Source organism: Pinus tabuliformis, chromosome Q, assembly GCF_031772625.1.
Source record: "Pinus tabuliformis cultivar Carrire ecotype Pingquan chromosome Q, CPIR1, whole genome shotgun sequence".
Taxonomy (NCBI): Eukaryota; Viridiplantae; Streptophyta; class Pinopsida; order Pinales; family Pinaceae; genus Pinus; species Pinus tabuliformis.
This window is the reverse complement of record NC_142296.1, coordinates 293,606,624-293,631,582: the sequence shown is the minus strand read 5'-3', so window position 1 is coordinate 293,631,582 and position 24,959 is coordinate 293,606,624. Positions and strand designations below refer to the sequence as shown.

At 40.2% G+C, this 24,959-nt stretch overlaps 2 protein-coding genes across 3 annotated transcripts in view; both read left to right on the top strand.

The window, feature by feature from the left end:
- LOC149219376 (GDP-mannose transporter GONST1-like) overlaps window positions 1-24,959 on the top strand; it is a 297,856-nt gene that overhangs the window by 218,775 nt on the left and 54,122 nt on the right. The gene's annotated exons all lie outside the window — the stretch shown is intronic.
- Window positions 999-4,662, top strand: LOC149219377 (uncharacterized). Its single transcript, XM_089382581.1, has 2 exons — window positions 999-3,885; window positions 4,016-4,662. Exons 1-2 carry the CDS (start codon window positions 1,681-1,683, stop codon window positions 4,208-4,210), a joined length of 2,400 nt encoding a protein of 799 aa, XP_089238707.1. The 5' UTR covers window positions 999-1,680; the 3' UTR covers window positions 4,211-4,662.

Genomic DNA, 24,959 nt, shown 5'->3' with positions numbered 1-24,959 from the left:
GGAATACATGTGTCCAAGCCTCTCTGCAAATTTTGAGGCTTAGAGCACATTCGATGCTACCAGAAATCAACATTCACATCATCTAATAAGGCCTATTTAGGGCACAAATGATCTAGGGCTTGAGAGATAGCAAGCCAAATGGATTAACCTAGAGTCAAGAGGCCAAGAAAAGGCTTCCAAACAATGAATATCAGCAACCAATGGAACAAGAAGCCTTCAACAAGCCCCAAGTTGAAGCCTAGGGCAAACTAAGGTTATTTTAGGGCAAGATCTACTAGGGCAAAAGAATTTAGCCTTGAAATGGATGGATTGGCCACTAAAAGGGGTTAATTTTGAGGCAACCAACTTTCCTTCCAATGTTGAATCCTTCCGGAAGCCAAAACTTCAACACTAGCCCAACTCATGCCCTAGCCCTAGCTAGCGGTGTGACTTCAAGGGGCTGAAAATTAGATTAAGAGATAAGATAAGATAAGATCACTTTATTAATGTCGTCGGGTGACCAAAAAATTAGGTCAATGGGACTAAAAGAAACATCTGGTGTAAATACAAGACATGTGGGAGTGCAAATGCAACTACATTGTGACTCCAAAGCTATAAGACTAATATATGACTAAAATAGGGCTAACGTGAAATAAAAGTACAGATAGAGAATGTATAAAGTCATATGAGATGACCAAAAATGAGAAATGCGAAGTATGTTTGCTGCTACACTGTTCAAATCCAAAGAAGGGAGGGGGCAAGCCGAAGATGAAGCCAATGGGGTCAACTTCTCTCGAATCTAATGGCCGATGGTGAGGGAGAGAGAAAGGTAGATCTGTGGTAAATTTGGTGGATGATCAGCAAAGTGACAAGGTCAGTGTCTAGTCCTTGGGATGATGGAGTCTATGGGAGCGAAAAATATGCTATGTCTTGGTAAGGAGTAAGGGAATAATGAAGTTCTAGCTTTCAAGACCCTAACTATTACTTTTATGCAATGTTACCGGAATCGCCCCCCCCCCGGAGGATCCAAACCCGGAACCGCGCCCCGAGCGGTTGCGTTCCGGAATCCACAGAGGAATCGCGGTTCCGTTTTCAAGGTTGCGCGGTTCCGATTTTTTTTAACGATTCCTGCCAAAACAGGTTGCGCCACCCCGGAATCGCGCTTCGGCATGCGGTTCGGGCATGGGGTGGCGCCACGCAACCTGCCCGGAAGCGCACGCCACCCGCACGCCACCCGGGCGCAACCCGAACGCAACCCGCGCAGTTCAAATTTTTTTTTTAATTTCATTTAATATCTAACTTAACTAAGCATGAGGGGGTGGGTTAGGGGTGGGTTAGGGTCACTTTAGGGTGAGTTTAGAAAAGAATAAAGCCCCCATTCTCTTCTCATTTTCTCACTTTGAGTTTATGAGAGTTGGAGAAGAGAAGAGAGGAGAGGAGAAGAGAAGAGAGGAAAGGAGAGGAGAAGAGAGGAGAGCTTGGAGGAGTGAAGAAGGAGGAGCTAGGAGAAGGAGGAGGAGCTTGGAGCAAGAGCTTGGAGGACTTCATCTACAAGAGCTAAAGAGGTAAGTTCAAACCCCAAACTCCCTTGTTTTTTTGAAAAAAAAATTGTATTTTTCTCCTCCCTCTCCTACTCTTTCCCATTGTTTCTACTTGCTCCTTTATTTACAGGTTGTCCACCACCTATATCCATATTCCAAGATGGTGTTCTTTTGGCTTCTATGTATCATTCCACTCTTGGTTTTAATGATGGCAAGGGTGAGGAATAGAGGGGAAGAGGAAGGGGATGAACTTGGGACTCCTAATAGTAGTGACCCAATGTATGATGAGGAGGAAGGGTTTGAAGAGGAAGGGGATGAACTTGAAGAGGACACTGAAGCACAAGATGGGAAAGGTACATCAAATCCCTTGTGGACCTTTGTGACCAAACTTGAAGGGGGAAAGGGTGGTGGATCTTACAAATGGATGTGCCCTCATGATTGTCATGGAGGAAAACCATATACGGGTTCATATACCCGTCTGAGGAGGCATCTTTGTGGGGTGCTAGAGAGTGATGAAAAAAAGGGTTCTGTGGGGGTAGCCATTTGCACAAAAATTTCAAGTGAACAAAGACAAAAATACATCAAAATAGAGATGGCTGCACAACAAAAAAACAAGAAACAAAAAACTCATTCAGAATCAAGTGCAACCTCTAAATTTGGTAGTTGCCCATCTCCTTATGGTACTTCTGCAACCTCTGGAGGTAGAAAAACAATAGGGGATTTCCTTAATGTTGCTGGGAGGGATGATGTGGATGGAAAGGTAGTCCGTTTTCTTTGTGCTTGCGGTGTACCATTCAATGTGCTTCGCTCTCCCTATTGGCATGACATGGTAAAGGCCATCAATGAAGCCCCAAAAGGATACAAGGCCCCCAACTATGAGAAAGCTAGAACAGTGTTATTAGAAAGAGAAAAAGCTAAGGTTCAAAGAGCTTTGACACGTTTTACACATGAGTGGGTGGATTATGGGGTATCCATTGTATCAGATGGGTGGACAAATATTAGAAACCAACATTTGATAAATGTTCTTGGTGTTTCTTCTAAGGGTGCAGTATTTATTGCATGTCATGACTCCTCCTCCATCAGTGCAACTGCACAAAACATTGCAGATCTCCTATTGAAATCAATCAAAGATGTTGGTCCGAATAATGTGGTTCAAGTGATCACAGATAATGCAGCAAATTGTAAGGCAGCAGGAAAAATTATTGAGCGTACTCATCCACACATCTTTTGGTCTGGGTGCCTGGTTCACACATTGAACCTTTTGATGCATGATATTGTGAAACACAAAGAATGTGGGTGGATTGCTGAGGTTTACAGGAAAGGGAAGCAGCTCATTAAATTCATCACAGGGCATACAAGGGTAAACTACTTCTATGGCACTTACTCCAAGTTGCAATTGCTTAAAATTGCAAAGACAAGATTTGCTAGTTATTACCTCACCTTTAGGCGGCTAGTGAGGGTGAGACAAGCTTTAACTAATCTGGTGTGTGCTGAAACATGGGATGAAATTAACCAGTGTACAGATGGTGCTACTGCAGATGTAGTCAAGGACACTGTTCTTGACACTTACTTTTGGTCACAGGTTAAATATGTTTTGCAATTCACCAAACCAATTTATTACATGATCAAGTTTGCAGATTCAGATCGACCAGTAATTGGGGAGGTGTATGAGCAAATGGATAGCATGTTGGGGCAGATTAAAGACATTGTTGAGCCTAGAGATACCACCTTGTACAATTATATTCGTGAAGAGGTGGAAAAGCGATGGGATATGCTAAATGTTCCATTGCATGCATTAGCATATGTTTTGACACCTAGGTACTATCATCCATCATGGCTTTCAAAACCAGCACCTGGGGGGGGAAGCAGGAAAAAACCACACCAAGATAAAGAGGTTCACGAAAAATATATGGCTGCATTGAGTAGATTAATCCCTGATAATGAGGAGGCTGCATTGGTACGGAGACAGCTGAGCAACTATACGCTCAACACTGGTCCATTTGGGAGCATGCATTCAATTGAAGATCGAGAGCATTTTTCTGCTCTTGAGTGGTGGAACATGCATGGAGGGCCTACTCCAGTTCTACAGAGTTTGGCATTGCGGGTGCTATCACAGGTGGTAAACACTTCTTCTGCAGAGAGGTGTTGGAGCTCTTATTCTTTCATCCACAGTGTTAAAAGGAACAGGTTGAGTTTAGACCGGGCAGAGAGCTTGGTTTATGTTCATTACAACTTGCGATTGTTGTCCCATTACTGTGAAGATGCAAAGTCTAATAAAGACTTGTTGATTTGGGACAAGCATCCAGAGGAGCCCAATTTGGAGGATGGAGTGTTGCAACTAGAGCAATTAGAGGATGCTCTCCTGGTATGTCCATTATGGTATACCGTATGAATTTTCCAATTTTCCCTTATAAAGCATTTCTCTAATTCATGTTTTTAATTTTTTTGTTAACTAGTGTTTTTTTTTTTTGCATGAATTTTTTGAGCGATTCTAGGATGATGATGACCGTGTTGATATGCCACCACCCCCACCCCCATCTGGTCCTAGGTTCCATGGTTCAACACCAACAGCAGGGGGTTCTTCTTCATCAGTTCCAGTGCCACGACTTACACAGGGACCATCTTCTTCATTGCCACCACGTGGAGGCACGCCATCACGTTCTATTCGTGGTGGAAGGAGGAGAGATTAGTAGATATATTCACAATCTACTTCTTTTTGTCATAGTCTATAGATTACTCATTAGACTTGTAGACTTGTGAATTTGAATTTTGAACCTTTTTGGCTTGGCGGTGACCAAGTGACATATTTTGTAAACATTATTATTTGAATTTTGGACATGACAAATGTTGACAGTTGCTCACTTGCTAGATAAATCATAATATGCTTAAATGTTTTATGTTTTATAATATGCTTAAAAATTTGATGTATGTTTGTAATAGCTAGAATATAGATGATTGTTGTACATACTAGTAACTACAATGGAATCATGGATGCCATATCTATCTTGATTTATGCAAAAATATGCATGTTTTCATGTCTTCTACAATTAATTTGGTATTTGGGATGTTTGTTTTGAGTATAAATGCAAAAAAATATATAAAAATATATATATATAGCAGACGCTTCCGCGGACGCTTCGCTCCCTAGATTTTTGGAAAATGACGCTTCCGCGCTTCGCGCTTCCGCTTCGCGCTTCCGCTTCGCTCCCGCTTCGTGCAACACTGCTTTTATGAGGGAACAAAGTCACTTGAGAGAGCTAGTTTAGAGATATACCAAGGGGATTGCCATTCACATTCTACTAGTGAGTAATGCATACAATGCTATCATCTAGATTCTATACATTGATCTTAAACAATAACTAGGACAATAGAAACCCTAGATAACAAATCATTCCATACATTAGATGTAAGAATACAAATTTATCAAATCCAACACATACTTACAAGATAGAATGTGTTACTGCACAAACTAGCAGGCCTTATAAAGAGGCAAAAGCTAGAGGGCATGAAAACACTTGGGACAGAGGCCCACTGTCACCATACCCTAAGTCCCCTAATGGAAGTAGCTTCGCTATCCCTTTAGATATTTATTCTTCGTTGACACTTGTTAATAGAGTTTCAAGGATGTACATGCAATTATCCCCTAGGAACATTCATTCATTCACTATCAATTGAGTAATACATGCAAAAATTCCCAGTAGTTACAATTTCAAATAATGTTCAATAACTAGGGCACAATAATAACCATGAGACATTATTCCATGCATTAGAAATTAGTAAAATTCAGAAATTCATCATTAAATAGCACTTACAAGATTGTGGAGAAGATATCCATCCATAACAATGCTAATTAGAAGCTCCAAAAATGAGACAGTTATCCAAACATCAAAATCCATCCATAAATCTCCGAAACTCTCGACAAATTGCGGGTCCGAATTTTCCAGTGAGGCTGAAAATCCAAGAGTTGATGATTTAGAATGAAACTAGGTCTCTCCTATTTATACAAGAGTAATGAGTTCAAATTTAAGTGACAAAGCCCCTCCATATGCCTAATATGCTTAGTAATCCACCCATGGTTACAAGCCAACCATGATAACTTTAAAATTTGACTTAAATTCTCCTCCTCAGCCAACGCAAGGCTGACGTGATCCATGTGTGGAGGCCTAGAGGGGCAGTGTTGAGGCCTCTTGTGCTAAAAATGTGGGAGAGGGACTCAAAAATTATGATGAAGAGGGTCATGCCCTCCTTATGTTGCAAAACATCTCCAAATCCCTGTTTGGGCTTTGTGGGCTCCAAATGGGTCTTGTTACCCACCACTTGTGGGTAGTATGCATAGGTTTAAATTTTTCTCCTAGATGGTCTTGAGCCAGTAGCTAGCAGCCCCTTGTAGCCACCAAATAGCTTGATGTGCCATTATCTCCACCACCTAAGCTAGCCATGTGGTCCCTCGCCCATCTGTTATGATCATATGTTTGAAGGTGGGCCTCTTGACCCCGAAGGTATGGATTTTCATTAGTATAGTTGAGTAATTTTCCTTACCTTTCATGGAGACCTTTGGGCATGGATTGATGGGGGGATTCAATGGAAAGAGTGGGCTAGGTCTATATTCTTGTCTCCTTTGCTCGATTTGGTGGTTAGCCTTGTATCTTAGTCCTGTGGGATCTTCTTTACTGGCCGTTAGCTTAAGGGTTGGCACTACATAGGAAATCTTGATTTTGGTAATGTGGTCCTGCTTCCCGACACCATATACATCACTCCCTTTCGCTCATTCTAACCCTATTCATCATTTTCCCATCCGGGTCCACGTGTGTTCACAGGGTCCACATAGGTTTAGCCTCCCCCTCCCCTTGTCCACACCTTGGGTCGGGCCTGGAATGATGCCCCAAAGGTTGATGCACCTAAAAAGAAAGGAAAAAGCACAATTTGGCCACTCTCAACAGGAAATGTACCACATAATGCAAAAGATGGCTGGGACTAGTGAAACAGGAACTGACGACTTTAGCAATTAATCGCGAGTGATAGTTGGGTCGGCTGCTAAAAAAGCAGAGTTGGCTCTGCGCGAGTCAAACTCGCGACTACCGAGTTTGACTCTTGGTCAACACGAGTTTGACTCCCGACTTAGCGATCCGACGCGATTTCCTCGACTTAAGCGATTGACTTGGCCAATTTTTAGGTTAATGAGACCTCGATTCGCCCGTTGGAGTCTGCTGCTTGGATTTCACAATACGCCTTTGCCGTTCGACCTTCGTTGTGGTTTACCATTCTATTACGAGATGCTGGTGGATGCGGTTTCCAACTCTCTATTTCACTCATCTTTGTTGCAGTTGCGGTCATCCCTGTGGTAATCGACATTGCATCGCTGTGGTAATCGGCATCGCTATCCATTTTGCTGTGGTAAACTGTAATCGACATCGCTGTGGTAAATCGTAATCGATGTCGCTGTGGTCCATTTCGCTGTGGTAAACCGTAATCGACATCGTTGTTTTATTACAAGAGCTGGTGGCTGTGCTAGTCTGAAATCGATTTTCCGTTTCACTGTGGTAATCGACATCGACAACGTAGGGACTGTTTCGCTATGGTTGGGACACGGTAATGCTCGGTAATCATTAATGTTCATTGTTTACATATTACTTTCAACATTTGACTACATTCGCGTCGATGCACATTCTGCTGTGCTCATGCTTTTTTCTTAATCCTCAATGCCGTTCCCATCACCGCGAATGTTTTACACCCTTGAGTCTTGACTCTTAAGTCTTAATAAGTAAATGGTAAACCCAAGAATGTAAACTTAAGAGTGTAAAACTTGGGTATACATTCGCGCTGATGCACATTCTGCTATGCTCCTGCTTTTTTCTTAAAAAATTTGCAAACACAATAGGTTGAAAAGGATTACAATCTAAAATACATAAATATAGACATTTCAGGGTGTAAAACATAGTACTGGCATACCTTTTTATGAAGGTATGACGAGGATGCTCTTCACATAGACAATATCTAGAAGAATCCTGTGTGAAGAAAAAGCTAAAGCCCATCATGGTAGCAGATTAATTCAATGTAGACCTGAGATAATTGGTTAACCGTTAGAGGCTGTAGCACCCATCTAATACATCTGTGGATGCATGTTAAATTGTTAATCCTTATTCTAGGTGCATCCAGAGTCCACCCAATGTTGATGCAATTTTATCTCTTTGCATTGGTTTTGTGGAAGTGTCAATAGCTTAGCAAAATCTAGTCTCTTCTACCTAGTTATCCACCACAAACGTGGACTCCAGGTCAAACCTTTAAAGAATTATCATAGTAGCACATTGATTCAATATGTATAAATGGTTAGAGGCTACAACGCTCATCTTCCATTGATATTTCTGATTGCATCAAATATTTAGATTGATTTCGGATATTTTTTTGTCTTTTATTGTTTTACAGGAGCAACAAATTAAACAAAAGCCACAACTTCAAATCTTGATTCTTAACATAAGCCACAATTTAAACACAAGTCCAAAACAACAACAATGTCGAGGGAGAAGGACTTTGCTTGGGCTTATTATGACAAGATTCCCGGAGACCCCAAGCTCCTTTGTAAATTTTGCAAAGCGAAATGTAGTGGAGGCATTTATAGATCCAAGTTCCACCTTGCACAGTTACCTGGCCATGATATAGCTCTCTGCGACAAGGTTGACAAAAATGTCAAACACCAAGCAACCTTGGCCATTGATATGTCGCGTCAGCATAATGCCAATCAAGCAATGCAAAATAATGAAATAGGAACTCCTGGAGTTGACAGTTTTTCTTCCATTACTCCCTTGTCATCTCCCTCTGTTAAATCTATGTTGTTCCCAAGTTTCCCACACATGCCTCCAAGTTCAAGGCAAACTCAAGGCCAAATGAATCCTCATGCATTCAACACTGGAGGTGGAAACATAAACACCTTTTTTGCTCCCCGCACAAAACCCAATTCCCAACCTACCTTGGATGCCACTGGTTGGAAAGAAAATATCTATAGTCAGGCAAGGAAGGCCATTGCTAACTTTTGCTACTATTTTGACATACCTTTCCATTGTGCCAAAAGTCATTATTGGCAAGCTATGATTGATGCAGTTATTGTTGCTGTTGCAGGTGCAGGGTTCAAAGCCCCTTCATGAGAGAGCCTTAGGACAAATTTGTTGTTAGAGAGTGTTGAAGATGACATGCTTGTGCTATTTGAGCTTCGTTCATCTTGGGTAGAAATAGGGTGCACCATTATGAGTGATGGATGGACAGATCAAAGGAACAGAACTTTAATACATTTCCTTGTATCTTGTCCAACAGGCACAATGTTTCTCAAATCAGTGGATGCCTCAGACAAAGTTAAGACTGCCCAACTTATTTGTGAAATGATGGAGGAAGTCGTTCAAGAAGTGGGAGAAGAACATGTTGTACAAATTGTCACCGACAATGCAACTAATTATATGGTTGTTGGTAGACTTTTTGAGATTAGGCACCCCACTATTTTTTGGACCTCTTGTGCTGTCCATTGCATAGATTTAATGCTTGAGGACATTGGTAAGCTTCATTGGATACATGAGGTTGTGGAGAAGGCAAAATCCATAACCAAATGCCTATACAACCACACAATTGTCCTAAACACCATGAGAAAATACACTGAAGGTAAAGAAATTGTTTGACCTGCAGTGACTAGATTTGCAACAAATTTCATATCTTTGCAATTTGTGGTTGAGCAAAAGATAAATCTGAAGAGGATGTTCTTGGGACTTGAGTGGATGGCATCTAAACATTCCAAGGTTCTTGAAGGCATTGAAATTGTTGCACTTGTGTTTAATGACAGTGCCTGGAAAGATGCCGAAGAGATTATTGTTGTGATGGAGTTGCTTGTTAGAGTTCTCAAGTACTTCAAGTCTTTTAACTTTTTCATTTTTAAAATTTCATTTCAAGCTTCTTTTAATTTTCAATGTTTCATATTTCTTTAAATTTGAAACCTTGAACTTTTAGGATGGTTGATGGTGACAAACTTGCTATGGGTTACATTTATGAGGCAATGGATCTCGCAAAGAAGGCCATCAAAAGAAGATATGGGGACAAGGAGGCAAAGTATATGCCTCTTTGGGACATTATTGATGAATGTTGGGAAAGGCAATTGCATTCCCCCTTACATGCTATTGGGTACTTCTTAAACGCACAATATTTTTATGATAAGAGCAAATTTAATGAGGATGGGGAGGTTGGTAGAGGACTTATGACATGCATGGAAGGTGCTCCCCTGATCTAGAATTTCAAAGTCGTTTCTTTTCCCAACTACAAGATTATAGGGCACCAACTAAATTGTTTGCCTATACTAGTGTTATATGAGAAAGGTCTAAGATGTTTCCAAGTACCCTTTGAGGCTGGAAGGCTTCATCAATTCATTAAATTTGTTAAATTTTATTTTGTATGTTAAATGTTTTATTAAATTTTGTTGTCTTTTTAAGCTTTTACTATTTAGTATTTAGTACTTCTACTCACAAACCCTTGCCACTTGCTAGGTCTTTGGTGGCAAAACTTTGGTAGTGATACACCAGATTTGAAGAGCTTCGCCATTTGAATCTTAAACCAAGCATGCAGTGCTTTAGGGTGTGAGCGCAACTGGAGCATGTTTGAGAAAATATATTCTAAGAAGCGCAACCGATTGACACAAAAACACTTAAATGACCTTGTATTTGTCCATTACAATCTACGACTTCGCAACAAGAAAATACTAGGTGGGAGCTTGAATTTGAAGGTTTCATAATCTAATTGGCACTTTAAATTTCAAAGTCAAACTTTAATTCACATTTCAATGTCTCATGATGATGATAGGTTTGGATCATTCACCAATCAACCTTGAAGAGATACATTTGAAAACTACAATTGCGGCAGAATGGGTCCAATTAGAGGAGGCTCCTCTTTTAAGCCAATATGACTTGGAGAACTTTGAGAGTCAAGCAAGCAAAGGAGTGGGATGAATCGCTTCTAGTTCTCACTCTTAAGAGTCTTAGACTCGTAGTTATTGATTTTTTTCTGATTAATATGTAGTTTTTTGTGAACTTTTAGAAGCATATGCTTCTGGTTCTATGTAGTCACTGGTTAGGAGTCAAGACTTAGTACTTTGGATCATGTTTGGACTCATAACATATGTGAGAGACTTATTCATTCATGATATTTTGGACATCTATTGATATTATGTATTGTTTGGACATGGATTTACTAAATATTAACAAAAAATGTTTTTTTTTTAAATTCAATATGTGTATATTTTTATTTATTGAATTCACTGATTTTCCCCCCTTTTTTGCCGATTTTTTCCCGATCTAATTAAAACTCTTCGCTCTTTTGCCTCGCTGATTCTGAGTCTAGTAACATTGGCCGGGACATACAAATTTAGCACATGGGAAAAAGCCAAACTTGAACTCTACCACTTAGCTATGGCCATCACCCTGGTTCCTATGGGCCCTAGATGAGCCCCCTACACATAAAGGAAACCATGATTGTTCCAGCCCCTAGTGGGCAATGGAATGCCCCACCTTTAAAGGGGGTACCTATTGTTATATCCTGCACATCATGCTCTCATCCCCTAGAGCCCCGAGCAATTATGAAGAAGAATCAATCAAAAGCAAAAGGCATATGAAGAAGGGTGGTAAAACAAATGTCGGGGTAACTCATGTACCACGATTTGCTCCCTCCTACACTCATATACCCAGGTATGGGCTTCCCTTATTATAGCTACCCTTGTACCATGGCATGTGGCTTGGATCATTCCCTTGATCCCCACTCCGTTCCACCACTATATCGTTTGCTACCTACCACCTGATGGACGTACCATGGACATGTCACTCCCTTTAAAGGTTGAAACCACCTAATAGGGTCCTTGGGTAACCCCATTTTTGAGCTTGGAGACACTTGTACACGCCAAAGCCCACTATGGAAAGGCAGGCCACCATAAAGTGCCCCATTGATTCCATGATTTGTAAGCTCTTTTACTTGATTATTCTAATGATATGTTGTATTGGAGGGAAAGGGGACATATTGGATCTTATGCAGGATTGTAGGTGGGTCTCCATTTAGGGCTTGGTCTCCCTTACGGGGTCTAACCCTCCAGAGGGCCACATTGGCACTTGGAAGGTTAGCGTTGAGAGCCATGGGCCTCCACCATAATAGAGATTACTTCATGTATCCCCAACATCGCTCATTGATTGCTCATGTTCCACCTTTTGGATGAGGATGATGCACATGGTTCACCATGCCCCACCGACTCCACACTTGCACCTTACACTTGGCAGATGTTCCAAGGTCCAGATGAGGATGTGTCTCATTGTAGGAGACAAAGGGAGGGTTGATGTCATCATCCTAGCCCTTACAGATGGTTTACAAGCATTTTCGATCCACTTGGAGACCCATGAGGATGTCCTTGTGCCCCCACGCCCAATTGGGAGCACCACAGTGACTTACTCGGAAACCAAGGGCCCAACCCTTTGTCCACTATGTTTGGAGTGCATTCTCACATCATGTCACACTTTGGACTTCATTAGGCCTTCTCAATGGCCCAACGACACATTTTATTGGTCATTCTAGCCTCTTGAGAGGCTTATTCTTATGTTATTGAGCTATCTTGGTGGGCTTGTCACCAAGGGATGTTATTATTGCACATTATTTTATTATTTGGGGCTCAATTAGGGAAATTAGGCAAATCGAACTCATTAGAGATTGTATAAATAGATGAGAGGTGATTCACTCTCTCATCATCACTTGGATTTGGTTTTAGTAGCTACTTGAGAATTTTGCATTCCTGTTTGAAGGACGAGTTTGGTTTCATGGATGAATTTCGATGTATGGATTCTATCTTCTTGATCTTGAAGCTTCATTATTGGCATAATTTGATGATTGGATATAATCATTTGTACATGTAAGTGATCCTTTTAATGCTTATCCTTGTTATTTACTTTGTCACATGAAATGTTGGGATTTTTCACTCGACAAGTCTGAAATTTAACTACTTTTCTATGCAAAATTGTGGAAATTTTGATATTTTGTTGCGTTGCATGGGCCATGTATGAATGGATGAATGTTCCTAGAGATTATTGTTGATGAATATATCTTGATAAGTCATCAATTATTGCATATCGAAGTATAAAGATCTTAATCAGTTGCTCTCGTGCCCTAATGCCATGTGAAGTTGCTTGAAGGCTTCCTTGATTGGGTAAATACTTTCCAAACAACAAATTCTCTTTGACTCCATCTCTCCCAAAGGATAAGGCACTAATCCTTCCATAGGTGATCATTTTTAAAGAATATTTCTTTCACCTCTCCTTCTCTTTCTAGGCCTAGCCTCCATAGGTCACCTAGGGCATCAATTTTTTTCCATTGTAGCCATAAAAAAGGTTCGATCTCTTGTCCATAACTGCGTTAGGGTTTTATCTAGAGGCCCTCCAAATTTTAAGAAATTTCGATTGTGGGATCTTGATATATAGCAAGCCCTAGCTCAATGATTATTTTCGTCCCTAGATTTTCCTCGCTAGTGTTCTCATTTGGACCCTTGCATTCAATTCTCAAAAGAAGATTTGTCATTTGGTCCTCTTCTCTTCCATAATTAGGTCAAGCCCCTCCTTGGCTAGTCAACTCCACACCCTTGACCTAATTCTAGCTCCACTTGGTCCCGTTTGGTCTCGCAACATTGCAACTCTAATTCCACAAAGATCACATAAAGACCAATTCTCCACGGGGATTTTCGTGTCTAGGAAACCTCTTAACAATATATACTCCCAAACCCTAGCCTCAAGGGTCCTCCTAGCCTTTCCTAGATAGCCTATCACCTTGCTTCTCAAGCAAGAAAACCATATTATTGAGTCTCTCGTGTGAATGGGCCTTGAAAATCACCCTACATCCTTTCATTGACCTATTCATTCCCGTGATTCCTCATATCGAGAGCCTTAGTTGAAGTGATAGTTGGCTATCGTTCCATTGTTTCCCATTGACCTGGTACTTTCTCTATAGGATCCCCTCCTAGGACCCTTTGCTAGTTTGAGAGGTAACATTTTGGTGTCGTTGTCGGGGACACGACACATGTGTCTTGTTTCCCTTACGACATTATTGATATATCTTTTGGTGAATCCATTGGAAGAACGAAGCCCTAGTTCTTAATTGAATTTCAATGTCATGCTTGTAGGGTGAAGCAAGCATCAAATTCACCCTGGCGACTCCTCTTATGGTTGGTATGCCATACATAGAACAATGTCAAATTGGGCAAAATCTTATCATCCTCGAAAACAAAAAAGACTCTGACAAATGCCATGAGAAGGGAATTCAAAATTCCAGGGATTATCGTAAGTCTACTTCATTCAAACCACTGAGCTTTGATCTATTCCCTGATCCCATCTATGAGTTGCTCAACAAGCATCAACAGTGGTTGCCCAAAGTTGATGGAAGTAATTCCTCTAGTCCCCAAAAGCATATGGATGAATTTGTATGGGAGATTACTCTAAGATTTTATAATGAAATTGTCATGGACCAACTAGTTGTAGATGATGTTGTCATGATCCTATTTTCATTAAAGCTTAAGGGAAAGGCTTGGGATTGGTATAGTAGATTACCTCCAAGAAGCATCTCTCTCTTTGATCAATTTGAGGACATTTTCATGGAAAAGTGGGATGGGTGTCAAAGCAAGGAAAGTAATCCTAGCACTACCCAAAAGAATGAAGAGAAGGAAGGTCCCTATCCTAAGCATATAGATGAAAATGGCAAGGAAGGTGATAAAGAGGATCATGAAGAAAGGAGTCCCTCAGGGAGAAAAGGTAGCCCCATCCTCTCTAAGAGTTGCCTCCCCAACGTTGCACATATTAAGAACCTTGACAAAGATGACCCCATTGACCCTTTGGATATTCATATTGATGATTACTTACATATTGAAGAAGGGAAATGGGGGAGGAATTGCTATCATTTTGACAAGGACCCTATCTACGACACCGATGAAGATATCAATAGGACCCTTGTCTTTCCTCATGATCCTGGGAATGTTGTTGAGTCATATGTGGACCCTTTCGTAGAACCTTCTTGCACTACCACTAATAGTGATGAACCTTTTTCCCTTCCTCAGGATGGTTTTGAGGATAAGAAGTTTACTAGGTATGTTGATTCTTCCTTGCCATCCTTTCAAGATGGTGAGCACACGATGGTTGCCCCTTTTCATTATGATCAACCCATGAAGCAACCATTTTATTGTAGTTCTCATTCATGATACAAATTCATTGATTTCAAACATAGATCTTCATCTACATGTAAGTTTTATTGTTTACAAAGTAACATTATGCATAGTACATAGTACATACAAATACAATTGTGACATAAATGATAAATCATGATTCATAATACATATTCAATTCATCAATGATCCAATAGGAGAAAGACAAGATAGTAAGATAAAGATACTGACAACTGTAGTTTTCTCATTAAGTCATCATAATCAAAATGTGTTACATAGGTAGTGCAATGCCAATGGCAAATAGAAATATCAAATAGCAAATACAAAACAACTACAAGTATACAAGCCTCAAGGCAGTAGGTAGCTCATGACTCATGAGTCATCAATCCTCATAGTCATCATCAAAATCAGCATCACTGTCTTGATCATCATGGTCACCAGTACCACTGCTCTCCTCTGCTGCATCCTCCTCCTCTGTATCCAAAGTCATCTCTGCATCTGCTAGTGTGGAGGATGACCCCTCTACAGTATCACCATCATCAAATCTGATAGGCTCTAGCACTGGATCATTGAGATCCAAGTTGGCAAATGCCAACTCAACATTGTTGTCCAGACCCATATCATCAGGAAAGACATCCCACATCTTTGTCTTTCCCTTCAGCCACTCATCCCTCTTCTTGTAAATAAGACGAAAGTTGGTGTGCACATACACCATTCTCTCTTCCCTGGATTGCTCAAGTGTGCTCTTCTTGACACTATACAAATTCCCATATGTGCTCCAATTCCTCTCGCAACAAGAGGATGAAGTCACCTGAGAGAGGAGCCTCATGGCTAACTGCTGTAGAGGAGGGCTTGTTGCCCTATGATTTGCCCACCAAGAATAGGGCTTCTTAGTCCCCTTGTCTCTAATCAAATCATATCCTGCAAATCGACCAGTAACAGTGGAAAGCTCTGCAAAGGCATCCTCCACCTCATCAAGGGATGCTTGATCCTGAAAAACCCGCTTGAATGCATCTTTCCTGCCCTTTGAGATTTCACCATCCATGTGAGGAGGGAATCTGCAGGAAGGTCCACCATTCAAACACTCATGTCTATAGTATTTTGGGTTCAGTGAGTGAGCCAAACAATGTAAAGGTGTGCAATTCTTGTCCCATCTGCTGACAAGAATATCTTGTATAGTGGTGAAGAAGGCCTTTGATGATGTCTCATACTCGGGGCACTCACTCTATAAAATAATGCTCCTCACAGACTCAATCATGGAATCTCATCCCTCATAAAGCTCTCCTAGGATGGGTTGTCTGTATCTGCAAATCAAAGCAAGGAAATGATAGGGCCCATGATCTGAATAACTAGATCTACCCTCTCCCACCAAGCATCATCTAACACTGTGTCCTTCACTCTTTTAGGGGCTACCTGATCTGTCTTTCTCCAAAAAGACCAAAACTCTGAAATAACCATGGCCCCAAGAGCGGCCTTGACCTGCCTCAACCTCTTCAACATGATGAATGAAGAGGCAAACCGTGTATCCGCAATCTTCAACAATGATAGATTGTTGTACTCCTTGTAGATAGTGAGGGAATTTGTATGGTTTTGTAGAAAGTTACGGATATGTCGCGCATCCTCAATAATGTTACCAATCCAAAACACATCAGAAGCAATAGATTTCAGTGTTAAGTTCAATGAATGAACAATGCAAGGTGTCGAAAACACTTGTGGATATTTAGCTTCCACAATCATGCCAACAACGTTGTAAATAGGTGCATTATCTGTAATGATTTGCACACAAGAATCAACACCGACATTTTCAATAACTTTAATAAACAACTCACCCATATATTGTGCATCCTTGTATTGTCCAAGTGCATTCACCGCTTTCAAGAAAATTGGACCATTCAATACACCATGAAGTTGATGAGTGGGTGTCATGCTGGATCTGTCCATCCATAAGAAACAATGCTAACCCCAGATGTTGGCTATGATGCTTTAATCGACTCAAGCATTTTTTCCACCTCTTTTTTTGCCTTCATTACAATGTGGTTCTAAGCTTCTCTGACCCAAGGGGCACATACTTTGATGGAGCCCCTTGAGTTAGCTCGACACATGTCAATAAATAGAGGTGAACGTGCAACATTGAAGGATATGAAGTTTTGATAGACAAAAAAGGCAATGGTGAGATCAAACTCTTCTCGTTTTTCCTTCTGAAAAATCTTGTTCATTGGACCAAGTGAAATTGCCTTTTTTTTTCCTGCTTGTCCCCCACTAGAACTCTCAAATGGGAATTTGTTGCTGCCTTTCTTCAAGAATGGAAGGGGGTCATCATTCTTGGCTTTTTTTGATTTTGCAGCCACTTTTGCCATACGAACATTGGACTCTCTTTCCATTTATTTCCTCTTCGATAACGACACTTTTGTACAAGCTCCAATCCCACAACCTGGTAAAGCCAACAAATGACCTTTCACACGGAAATATGCTTGTGAAAGTATTGTGGCAATAGCTACATTTCCAATTCACATTGCCTCCTCCCTTTACCTTGTTGCTTGGCCCTTGCTCTCTTGTGACATATTTCAGATATTTGTCAATGTTACAGTTGAGGAGGATGTCTTCCCTCAACATTTCTTGCAGTAGACTCTTATGAAATTGGGAGAGGAGGGGCATATCCAATGGGTACATTCTTCCCCTTACTTGGCCCCTTCCCTATTGCCCTTGATTGAGCCATGAATACTGTAAAAAAAATGAACAAAAAATGCACAAATTTGTAAAAGAAATTCACTTGCAAACTACTGTAATAAAAATGCAAAAATATTAGAGAGAAAATGCACTTACCTGTTGCTTGAATCTCCTTGAAAATGCTCCCACACCCTTTGCTCCTTGCTACAACAAACCCACAACAAACTCACAACAAAGTAAATGAGTGAATGTGCGAAAAGAAATGAGGAGAGCCCTCTTAAAAAGCCGCGCGGGTCACTGTTTTGTTGGACTCGTGTCAGGAAATTGTGACACGTAGTGTTCGATCGGGACACGATCTGGATTTGATCGTGTCCCAATTGGACACGACGTGTCACGATGTCCAGACACAAATCCATATGAATCGTGTCGGATTCGCTGGATTATTCATTCTTCCATCCTCTACTTATAAGGGAAGCTCTGCACTTCTAGATTGACTTATGTACCCTTTTCTAGGGCTCCCTTCTACATGGAATGAATATCTTATTTTCCCACCTCCCACCTGCATCATCCTCCATGGGATTGTGTCCACATTCACTTTGGGATTTGCTACATGAGTAATTATATAGGCAGGCATGTTTATATTCATCTAATCATACGTTGGTTGCACTAGCTTTATGATTACACTTAGTTGTATCATATGCATGTCAGGGTAGGATGCATTGCATACTGATTTTCACATTAGAACTAACATCATATGATACTCTCATGCTATAATAGTTTCATTTTGATTAAATTTGCATTTTAATTTCCTATTGATTTTATGGCCTAATACTAAGCATTGGTGATCGTAACACACCACAAAAACATGTTGCTCTTTGCACTTGGTCTTTGATATGTGTAGGTAACAGGTTTGCGGTACCAAGAGATTGCTAGTGTTCTCATGACCTCCCGTTCGAGTAGCGTTGCGCACCTTTCCGAGAGATCATGTCCCAGTTAGAGCCAAATGTTACCCACCACCTGTGGGTAGTATGCATAGGAGAATTTTTTTCTCCTAGATTGTCCTCAACCGACAACTAGCAGCCCCTTGTGGCCACCAGATAGCTCGATGTGCCATTATCTCTGCCACTTGAGCAAACTGTGTGGTCCCTCGCCCATCTGTTATGATCGTATGTTTGAAGGTGGGCCTCCTAACCTCGAAGATATGACTTTTCATTAGTATAGTTGAGTAATTTTCCTTACTTTTCATGGATACTTTTGGGCATGGATTGATGGGGGGATTCAGCGGAAAGAGTGGGCTAGGTCCGTACTCTTGTCTCATCTGCTTGATTTGGTGTTTAACCTTGTATCCTAGTCCTATGGGATCTACTTTACTGGTCATTAACTTTAGGGTTGGCACTACATCGAAAATCCCGATTTTGGTAGCATTGTCCCACTTCCCAACACCATATACATTACTCCCTTCCACTCATTCTAACCCCATTCATCATTTCTCCCATCTAGGTCCACATAGGGTTAGGCCCCCCCCCCCCCCATGTCCACACCTTGGGTCGGACCTGGAATGATGCCCCAAAGGTTGGTGCAGCATTTTATCACCTGCCACCTACACCCTACAAGTCAATGGGAAAACCTTTCAACCCTAGAAGGTGTGGTTGGTGGCAAGGAACTCAGAGAAGGGGCTTCCACACTAATTTCGACTCTCTCCGTTTGAGCTATCTCCTAGGTTAGCTAAGAGGGGTTGTCCCTAATGAAAAGTTAAGTTAAAAGTGATATGAGGTTCTAGGAGGAAAGTTAATTTGGATTACTTGTAAAAAATAACTTGTTTCCAAGAATTAAGCAAGCATATAAATGCGCAAATTTCAATGTTATATTCAAAGTATAGACCAGTGCATTCAAGTAAATAACAATAGCTTGCTCAAAAAAATGAACTCAAGATACAATGATAGACAATTCAAATGTTAGACCAGAATAAGCATATAACCTAAGTTACTAGAAAACGGATACAAGAACGAATACGGGTAAGGGGTTTGAAACAGATACGGCAAATTTTCAAAAAATCTGGATACTACAGCAAGAAACAACACACACACACACACATATATATATATTTTAAAAATAAAAATTTCATATTACCATTCATATCTCAGAATCTAGATTATCATCTATGATCTATCATGATTCATCATCATCAATTCAACATATGCCATAAACATTCAACATTGTCAACATCATTAACGATTATTAAAACATTCATGATTCAAGTTTCAAGTTTCAGCAGATCATCAAGTTTTTGTTTCAAATTTTAAACATCAAGTTATCAACATGACAAGTTACACAGACACCATCATTAGCAAAATTAATAATGCATACTAATTACTACATAGTACATACTACAAAGTACAAAATGAACTATGACTGGGAGTCTACTATCATTACTCATAAATTATAATTCATATGGTTGTTCAAAAGTTTAAAAGTTGAAAGTTCAAAAGTTGAAAGTAGAAAGTTGAAAGTTGTCAAGCCAGGTTAGCTCAGAAATTAATGAGCGCAAAACAATTGAGTGATTTTATTCATTAGACTATTATTATTTATACATATACAAAACGGATCAGTTCATCTTCTAGATGACTGTCCAGCTTCACCTCATCCGTTTCGGATTAGGTGTCAACATTCCCCCCCTTAATCTGAAGGGATGTTGGTGAGTCCAAGCATCGTTCTGAATCTTTCAAGCTTTTCTCTTCCAAGCGCTTTGGTGAAGATGTCTGCAATTTGTTCGTTTGTGGAACAATGACGGAGATGGATTGTTTTGGCCTCAACATGATGTCGGATCAGATGATATTTAGTATTGATGTGCTTAGTACGATCATGGAACTTTGGGTTCTTGGCCAACTTTATTGCAGAGGTGTTATCAATCATGAGTGGAGTAGATTGTATTTGTTTTACTTACAAATCTTCAAGAATTTTCCCGAGCCACACAATTTCTTTCGTTGCTTCAGCTGCTGCCACGTATTCTGCTTCTGTTGTGGAATCTGCTGGTACTGATTGTTTGCGTGATCTCCAGGAGACAGCTCCCGATCCAAGACTCATAGCATATCCTGAAGTAGATACCCCAGTTTCTTTGTCTCCATCGAAGTCTGAATCAGAGTATCCAATCAAGTTGAAGTCGTCCACCTGTGTATACTTGATTCCAAGGTCTTGAGTTCCCTTCAAGTACCTTAGAACTCTTTTTGCAGCAGACCAATGTCCCTCACAAGGCTTTTGCATAAACCTGGAGAGGATTCCAACAGCAAATGAAATGTCTGGTCTGGTAGTAGTGAGGTAGATGAGACTTCCTACAAGCTGTCTATACTTTGTTGCATCCTCAAATTCCTTTCCTTCAATAGATGTGAGCTTCAAGTTTTGTTCCATTGGAGTAGAAAGGGGATTGCACTCTGTCATGCCAAATCTGTTTAACAAATCTCCAATGTATTTCTTTTGAGAAAGAAATATGGACTTTGGATGTTGGGTTACTTCAATGCCAAGATAGTAATGAACATAGCCCAAATCAGTCATTTCAAAAAAATTTCCTAATTCTTTCTTTATGGATGCAATATAGATTTCATTGTTCCCTGTCATTAAAAGATCATCTACATATACCACAAGATATACAACTGTTTTGCCAACTTTCTTGACAAATAAAGTTGCATCATCAAGATCAAAATGTTTGAAGTTGAGTTTCAGAAGATGCTCAATTAGTTTTTCATACCAGGCTCGTGGTGCTTGTTTGAGGCCATACAAGGACTTCACAAGTTTGCATACTTTGTGTTCATGTCCTTTCACAGCAAATCCTTCAGGCTGGGACATAAAAACATTCTCTTTTAGATCTCCATTCAAGAATGCAGTTTTTACATCCATTTGATGGACTTTCCAACCATTCTGAGCAGCTAGTGCAAAGAGTGTCCGGATGGTGGCCCATTTTGCTGTGGGAGCAAAAGTTTCCTCATAATCGACCCCTTCATTCTGTGCAAAACCTTTTGCCACAAGCCTAGCTTTGTGCTTTTCAAGTGAGCCATCAACTTTGTACTTGTTCTTGTAGACCCACTTGCAGCCAATTGGTTTGGTTCCAAATAGAGGATCAACCAGCTTCCAAGTGCCATTCTTTATGAGGGCATCATACTCCTTCTGCATCGCTTCTTTCCATTCATCATGAGAAGCAGCTTCTTTGAAGGAAGTTGGTTCAAAATCTGTAGACAAGTTCAATTCACAATCATAAGTAACATCCATATCAACAGGTGAATTAGAGTTATCTACATCACCTTCATCTTGTCGGTTTGAATTTCTGGTTCCTGTTTTTCCAATTTCATCAGGATGAACACTTTCAAGTGTCTTTGTCAGCCACTTTGGGGGACCTTTCTGAGATGGTCCAGGCTGTTCTGTTGATTGAGTTGGGTCTGAATCAAGATTGAGTCTCCCAATTCTATCAATTACATCACTTAAAGCATCATCCGTTGTTGGAATGTCATGCAGGGGATATTGTTCTTCAGAAGAAGATTCCACATGTTGATCTAGTATAGGAATCCCCCCTTCAAGATGTGGAATCTGATTATCAAACTCTTGAAATGATTTCGGTTTTGTGAATCTATCCAAGCGATCAAGTTGCCGCTCAACAACACTGTCAGATTTGGATGATTCAAGAAAAATGACATCTCTAGATAAAACAAACTTTTTACTTACTTCATCATAAAGGCGGTATGCTTTAGATGTGTTTGAATACCCCAGGAAGATACACTTACGACTTCTAGCACCAAGTTTGTTTCTATGTACCTTTGGTATTAAAGCATAACAGGTGGAACCAAATATCCTGAGATGTTTTACCGAAGGAACATGTCCATACCACAATTCATAAGGAGTCTTGTTTCTTATAGCACTAGATGGACATCTATTCTTTATATATGCAGCACATAGAACAGCATCAGCCCAAAACATTGTCTTTACATTTTTGAAGAAAAGCATGGATCGTACCATATTCAAAATTGTTCTGTTCATTCTTTCAGCTACACCATTCTGTTGAGGATTATAAGGCACAGTTGTTTGATGTTTAATCCCATGTTGGCGAAGATAGTGTTCAAATTCATTTGATGTATATTCTTTTCCATTATCAGTGCGAATAGACCCAATATGAGATTGTGCATCATTTTCAATCCATTTATGATAATTCTTGAATGTTTGAAAAGCATCAGATTTGTTCTTCAATAAGTAAACCCAACACATTCTGGTGTAATCATCAATAAATGTCATGATATACTTATTTCCATTTGCAGAAGGAACAGGCATTGGACCACATAAATCTGAATGAATAAGTTCAAGCTTCCTATGTGCTCTTGAATGTGAATCATGAAAAGACTGTTTGCTATGCTTTCCTAGAATGCAAGCATCACATTGTTTATGTTTTCTAGGAATTGTAGGCAAACCAGCAACACCATTTTTCTTCAACAAGCGGATACTATCATAGTTTAAATGTCCAAATCTAGCATGCCATAATAGACTTGATGGAAGTGTACCTTCATCATGATGAGAAATATATGAAAAATGTTGTGCATGAGCAGAGGTTCCTTGCAGTTTAAGAAGTCTTTCTTCTTCTATACCTCTCATGACAAGTGAATGGTCAGATGCCTTTCTTACCTCAAGCTTTCTATCAAACATATGAATGGAGTGACCTTGCTGGCGGATGTGGACCAGGGACAACAAGTTTCTCTTGAGCTGTGGGAGATATAGAACATGATCCAGAAGAAAGTCTGGAAGACCAGGCAGTTTAAGCCTGACTGTGCCAAGCCCTGATGGCTTGATTTTTGACTGATCTGCAAAGTATACTGCTCCATCAACATTATCAGTGAAATCTTCAAAAAAATCTTTCCTATGAGTCATATGACAGGTTGCTCCTGAATCAAGCAACCAGTCATTTTTCGAAGAAGTAAGTGAAGCATTAAACAGATCTTCATTTACTCCAATGTTGCATTGTGCCTCAATATAGTGAGCGGATTCAGGTGCTTTACCTTTGTCTGAGTCATCAGTTTTACCTTTCTGCTGATTTCTTCTCTGCTCAAGCTTTTCCCATGGTAGCTTGCATGTAGAAGCATCATGAGATCCATTTTGTTTGCAGCGAATGCAATGTAAGTCTGCCTTTTCTTCTTGAGGGTGTCTGCCCCCCCTGCCTCTGAAATATCTTCTTCTTTCTCTTGAATGCATACTGTAACAAAATATCTCTGCTGATAAAAACCTTTCCTTTCAAATCCCTTTAATGTGTGACAGAAGGCATCAAAATTTCATTGAAAAATTATAACACTTTGTGCTTCAATACAACAAAACAAACTGTGCAAATGTTCTGACTGATATGACTTTGAATGCTTTTGAAACTGCTTATATAACCCCTTTTAAAAAACTGCTTACAATACAAAAACTGCCATCATAAATACATATCAACGGCATACAATATACTGCCATTAAAATCATTTCTCTTGTCATTCTCAAAATTTTTGAGATGAATCAGGTTTAAAGTCATATACATAAACAAACTGCGCAAGTCATTTGGTTATATGCATAGTCAAACTGCGCAAATCATTTACCATAATCAAACAAAGGTGCAAAAGGCTCTCATTTCCAAACTTTGGCAGCTTGTAAAGGAATTTTCTGAGTCCCAATAACTTCATAAAACAACATATCAGAGGAACGCATCAACACTTCAATACTTGAATATACTTCTATCGTAGGAACGCATGCAAGAGGAACGAGGTCTTCAGCAAATACCAATTAAAATTGGGAGCGGATATATTCACCATATACGCACCATACATAGTCAACATATACGCACAACACAGTCAACATATACCCCCAATATATTCACCATATACCACCAATATATTCACCATATACGCACAACACAGTCAACATATACGCATACGCATGGTGTTTAAAAAAGGAGCAGATACCACCAATATATACGCACAACACAGTCAACATATGCGCATACGCATGGTGTTTAAAAAAGGAGTGGACGTACCATTGACCGCACCATTTTCTTCAACACAAGACTGCTCCAAGGCTGCATTATGCACCACAAACACGCTGCACAGGATTTACCAAACTGACCCATTTCTCCGTGGGAAAATCACATAGATTACTGATAATTGACCCTTGTGATTCTTAATCCCTGTAGTATCGCAACCCGGGCTTCTAGATTTTTCAACTGATGGCGATTTTCATTGCGATAATTTTGAACGAAGTTTGACGGAGCAATATATAGACATTTCTACAAGTCGAAACTCTGTTTTGCAAGCCCACACACAGCCAATCACTCCAGCAAGTTCAACACAGAAGTGCCTATTTGTTTAATGGTTTTCACGTCGGGTTCACCTACTTAGCTGCAAATTGGGTAACAGTATGAAGAGAATTCAACACAAAATCAATGGCAACAGTGATGGCCAAGTCACTGCGATTCATGGAGGTGAAGGGCGAGGGGTAATCGCCGCTCTGATTATCAATGAAGAGAAAATAAGAAGAAGGCCGTCAAGCGAGATTCGACCTGGCAGTGGCTT